The sequence below is a fragment of the Apaloderma vittatum genome, unplaced genomic scaffold (genome assembly GCF_000703405.1).
Source record: "Apaloderma vittatum isolate BGI_N311 unplaced genomic scaffold, ASM70340v1 scaffold14977, whole genome shotgun sequence".
In the NCBI taxonomy this organism is placed as follows: domain Eukaryota; kingdom Metazoa; phylum Chordata; class Aves; order Trogoniformes; family Trogonidae; genus Apaloderma; species Apaloderma vittatum.
The window spans coordinates 32,137-37,796 of record NW_009726814.1 but is presented as its reverse complement, the minus strand read 5'-3'; the positions used below and the strand labels follow the sequence as shown (position 1 = coordinate 37,796).

At 40.4% G+C, this 5,660-nt stretch overlaps 1 protein-coding gene across 1 annotated transcript; it reads left to right on the top strand.

Annotated features, from left to right (window-relative positions):
- The first annotated feature begins 940 nt into the window (after nt 1–940).
- Nucleotides 941–1,960, top strand: GPR160 (G protein-coupled receptor 160). Its single transcript, XM_009873437.1, has one exon. The coding sequence runs from the start codon at nt 941–943 to the stop codon at nt 1,958–1,960; it is 1,020 nt and encodes a 339-aa protein (XP_009871739.1).
- The last annotated feature ends 3,700 nt before the right edge of the window (nt 1,961–5,660 follow it).

Below are 5,660 nucleotides of genomic sequence, written 5' to 3'. Positions count from 1 at the left end.
GCAAGCTGGGAATAAAAGGTAGGGCTATACTTAAATACAGGTGTTTTAACAGAGAGCTTAAGAGACAATTCCTGCTTAGAGCTGCCTTGGCTTCTCGGATTTTCTCTGCTGTCGCTCAGAGTTCTAGGATCCTGCTGACACCATCCTGCTGCTCTGGGAAAGAGAGAACCACGTACAGCTTTGTCTAACATGTACCCACAAATCCATCCCGAGTTCATTTTCCTTGGGAATTAACACCCAGAAAAGAGTTTTCCTAAAGAAACTTGGGGAGGTCCAAGGGGAAAAACAACAGTTTTGAGGTGCTGATCTTTGTGGTACTTACATCACTGAAGAATGAAAAAAAAAGCCCAATCAAATAACGAAGCAGGGGGAGTGCTTTGGATTCCCTCAGAGTGCCAGGCTTTTAGCAGGAAAAAAGCATGAGCTAGGCTCATACTTTTTCTGCTTCTGGGACATTTCTGCGGTCTCCATTCCATATAGATTCTATAGGTTCAATAAGGCTATAATCTTAACATCTGTGTGATCTCTGTCCTATGTGGTTGCTGATTTTCTTCAAAATAGGTGGGAGCTCTGCCCAACTGGACAGAAAGACCCCCATGCTTCCTAATGGAGAGGGACACAGGGAAGCTTATTTCCTAAAGCTTTCCTTAGGACAGTAGCTAGAAGAGTAATTTAGGTCTATATTGAACTTCTAATTCTCAAGAGCCTAATTTGAAGAACACAGTATTTAGGCATTTCTTGACAATTTAATGAAGCTGTTGACTCTTTGATTAAGGAGCCTGGAAAAATCAGATGTAAATTTGGTAGTTGCTATGATGGACATTTAAGTACTTGGTAGAGGTACCCCAGAAATAAATTTTTACAAACTTTTTTATTTCTTTCTAGCTATGAAGCACTATGCCCTGTGACACTTGTTTTGCTGGTCCTCACAGTTAAGAGGATGGCTGCCATACTCGGTGAAAATTGTTCTGGTCAGTACCACTATAGCCAGGCCACCCAACCTCTGGAGATGAGCTGCATGTTGCTCCTGATTATGTTTGGGAAAGTGACCCTTGATTTCTTCATGTTACAAGTTAAGCAAAAAAATGTGAAAGTCAGTTTTATGGGATACTTCTGTGTCTCGCTGGCGCTTCTTGATTTTGCATTGCTGATGAGTATATTTTTCATTTTCTGTTTTGAGGACTTTGCACTCTGGGGCGTGCGGTTTACAAAATACCACATCTGCCTGTTCACTCAGATAATTTCTCTTACATACGGTGTTCTGCATTACCCGGTCTATCTCGTGGCCAGTCTGGATTATTACATGACTATAGCCCAAACCTCTCACTTTCCTAAAAGCGGTACAAGATTACTTTATGTATTTGCTGTGGTTGTAATATGGATTTCAGGGTTTTCTTGCATTCTGAAAGTGCCTGCTGTCTTTGACGAGCTAGAAATACAGAATAATTTTTCTCCTTATCAGTGTCCTCTCTACACCAGCGTGCAGAGCTACTCGGTCTCGTGTGCCGTGGTGCTGCTCACAGGCGCAGCTCTGCTGGCGTGTCGGAGGGAAGTGATAACCATGCTGCTGTCCGTTAGGGTCGTTTCCTTTGCCAGTCAGCCTGTTCTGATGTTCTCCGACGTGCCTTACAACAACGGCACTTGCTTTAAGCGGCAGCTCCTGACCAGACTCCTCATCTGTTTTCTTGGCACTTGGGCACCTTTTGTTCTTCTTCAAATCATCGTTTCGTTTCTGGGCCCTCGGATTCCAGCCTACATGGAGATGAACGTCCCATGGCTGTACTTCATCAACAGCTTTCTCATCGCTGTAGCGTACTGGTGTCGATGTCACGACGTTGAGGTGACAGAGGAGACGTGGTCGACGGATCCGTTCGTCAGCTGGCAATTCTGCTTTGTGCCATTTAACAGTGAAAACACAGAGCCAGCTGATAAACCGGGCACAGTAACTGTGATCTGTTAAGGAGCTGCTGACTGAAAAGAGTGCAGAGAAGAGTGTTGGGTGACAGAAGCGGGTGGTCCGACGTTCTGTGTTCTCACAGATAACGTGAGGAGACAGCTCCAGAGCTACAACCCATGGAAAAAAGTCCAGTATGCACCAATATTGCAATGAATGCCCAATATTGCAATGCATATTGCAGTGAGCGTGGGATGCCACACACTGGGTCTGGTGAGTGGTGAACGCCTGTGAGGTCAGAGAATTTAACTTCAAAGTACGGGTTTCAGAAAGGACCTCTTGTTTTACTTACAAAAAACAAGTTTGCAGTTAAACCTCATGTTTATGACTAGAATTTTGCTTTAAATGGACTCATCTCAGGTTTTATAGCAAGAAAAGCAATAAAAGCTGGAGCCCTTTCACCTGTTACATGCTCACGTGGACCTACTGTCAAAGGTTCAAACAAGTGTGATATTTTGAAGTGTGTTTTCTTGTTAAAGTGTGGCTTCTTGTCAGTTTAAGTTTAAGGTTGTTTAACAATACAAACTTGTTTACATAGGACAGAAATAGTGCAAAATGGGCAACTTCCACAACTACAGGAAAGGTTTCGTTATTTCTTTGTTACTACTCCTCTATGGTATATATGTACTTATTAAAAAAAATTTAAATTACAGCCAGAGCGATAAGCAACAAGGTTAGTTGCCCAATATATACATATTTAATACATGCCCAAGGTTAAAGAATGGCTTAAAATATTTTGAAGCCAAAATTACTTTGAAATTAAAACAGTTAAGTTTGAAGTGAGATTACTTCAGTACGGGAAAAGTTAGGCAAAAAAAGTTAATGATTTTCAAGTTGTTACGGTTTTCTGAAGGTCTTGGTTTAATTTTGTAGAAGAGAAATAAATGATACTCGACCAAAGCAGACAAATGGAAGTAGCATTTATTTCTGAAGCACTGAACTCACAATACAATGTTGTATTGAAATAGAAACTGTGTAAGGAAATGGTGCTGTGGGTTGGTTAATCATTCACCCAGCCCCACAGGGAACAATGATATCGCACAAGAATACTCATTAAGAAAATTCTGCGGGTAACAAAAGGTGCAATTACAAGCAAGTTTAAGCAGCATAGTATAAGGTGCTTCGTTTCAGCATTTTTATGATGAATTTTCCCATTAACAGGTTAAAGAAATTTCACTTTTACAGATCGTAACAAATGAGAGAATCTAAAATTCATTCACATGCTAGTTGGCAATAGGAAAGTGCTTTTTAAAAAAATGATTCACAAAGTGAAGATCTTATTTTTACATAGGTCACTGTGTGCTCCTTAACTCTAAAATTTAACTTTTGGGTTATAATTTACATTATTATATATCAATTATACACAGTTATTCGCAGAATTTCATGTTAGGTGGGCTAAAATGTCTTATAAAAGAATATTTCAGTGTATCACTCCGTAAGCATACACAATCACATCTCAGTCATATATTAATCTTATATTTTTGCAACATATCAAAGTTCAATTATCATTCTGATTTATTACTTCACCCCACATAGTGCTGCTTTTACCCACAGTCTGTGGTAAATTTCTTTGAGGTTTTGGGACATGAGCATTTTTAAGCAGTAGAAGACAGTTTGGGGAAAATCTGTTAAAAGGCCATCAAAGGGACAGTGATCAAAACCTGCATTTTAAAACTAGTGCAATCGGAGGAGGCAATGCTTAGCAACACGGTTCAAAGTGTTTGGCACCACAAATTATTTCATCCTTTATGCTGGAAAGTGTATTGGGGGAAAATTCTATTTCCATGTGTAAAACTAGTAAAGCACGCACAATGTTAACTTGAAAAACCTCCTTAAACCCATCAGTCCCTGCTCCCTCAAATTGTTATCGCTGTTATTTAGTGCTTGAGATGCTACAGATAAACCCCAAGACACGGGTTTTTTGACACAGCATTTCTTCAGGTTCTGTATAAACTGGATACCCACTGAAATGGGGTTGACAAAATATTTACAAACCTAATTCCATTTAAAAACCAGCAAATATCTCAAATATAGCAATGCACCAGGCATTTCAGAAGATCATGAAATAACTAATTGCTACAGACTCAGCAGGCAAGGGAAAACTCCTCATTGAAAATTCATTTAACACTAGATGAAGGCAAAGTTCCTTTTGAAAAAGTACATTTCAGATGCTCCTGGTTTGTGTGGTTAGTCTCACCCTTCTGATTCATTAGTGCAGAGAACTGGACTGGCAAGCAGGTGGGTAAGGCCGCTGATGGATTTTATTAGGGTGGTTCAGCTTCTGAACCCATCTATGTGGCAGAGCTCCCGTAGTTGCTTTTAAGGCCATTTAAAGTTTTTTAAAGCCATCATGTGCCCCCAAAGTGAATATTAATGTACTGATTTACATCACTGGGTCACTATCAAATTCGTCCACACTCTGGGGTGCAAAAGAGCATCAACCTTTCGGGTGTCACGACACCCGCTGAGTAGGTAACAGCAGCAGTACAGGTCTGCACGCAGCACCCGACTGTGATGCCTGAGCCCGCTGAGTAACTTTTAAAAAACTTTAATAGCAGCTCTCTTTGTGAGCCCACTTTTATCCTTGACTTTTTACGGAGGCAGACGCCGGTTGTGATCTTTATCCTGTTATGCTCCTAACAACCAAGTCTTTCCCTCGTGCATTTTCTTCTCTCTGGTGATTTTCTAGGAAGCCCTAAAGCTGAACGTCGAGTCCATATAACCATAACCCCCGCTGCAGAACAGGGCTGCAGCTTCAGGGCCACCCAGAAAGAGAAGCTCTGCTAGGCAGGCGGTACTATCTGAAGTAACAAGAACTAGAGGAGACCACTGCTGCATCTCCTCTGCACATTATTTCTGATGGCCTGATACCATTCAAATACTTTACAGTATTTAATTCTTACAGGATTATTTGATATGAATGGTAACAGTGGCTGAAGTATTAACCCTTCATGAGAAACTTCTGTACTTCCCTCATACCGAGAATCCCTTAAAGATCAACATTGATTTGAATGAGATGTTCCCTGCATTTTCAACTCTAAATAGAAGCATTTGGCACTCATTAATAAACCCCTTCCTTCTTTGCTCCTGGGCTCCTGATCAGTACTGGTTTCCTAATGCTACAACACAAAAGACTACTTAAAAAGCATGTGCAGAACCTCTCATTGTTCTTCCAGACATCAACTTTTCCAAAAGCTGCCAGAAGATGTTGTCCTCTCCTGCCTGCCCAGGTAGGGGAGAACACCATGAGTCTTCCCACGAGTTGACTGGACTTTACCCACAAAGCAGATCCGAAGCCTCATGAATCAATTGTATTTGTGCTTGTAGCCTAATCCCATAATTGACAAGGATACCCTGATTCAGTACCTATAAGCCTTGTAGTACCTTTTTAGTACTTTATACTTCAGCAAGGATACCTTGATTTAGTATTTATTAATCAATAAGGATACCCTGATTTAGTCCCTATAAGCCTTTTCGGTACCTAGTACCTTTTTAGTACCTACAAGTCTTTCAACAATTCTACGGAACACCACAGTGCTTTTTATGCACAATTAAAATGCTCTTTAACTGTTATGTATTGCACTTAAATGATACTTATGATCACTATTCTGTGAATGTACAATTGTGCTCAAATTATAATTCTTTCTAGACAGGAGAAAAAGATCTCTTTAGATCTCTTTTTTCCTAGCTCCTTACTGTACAGTCA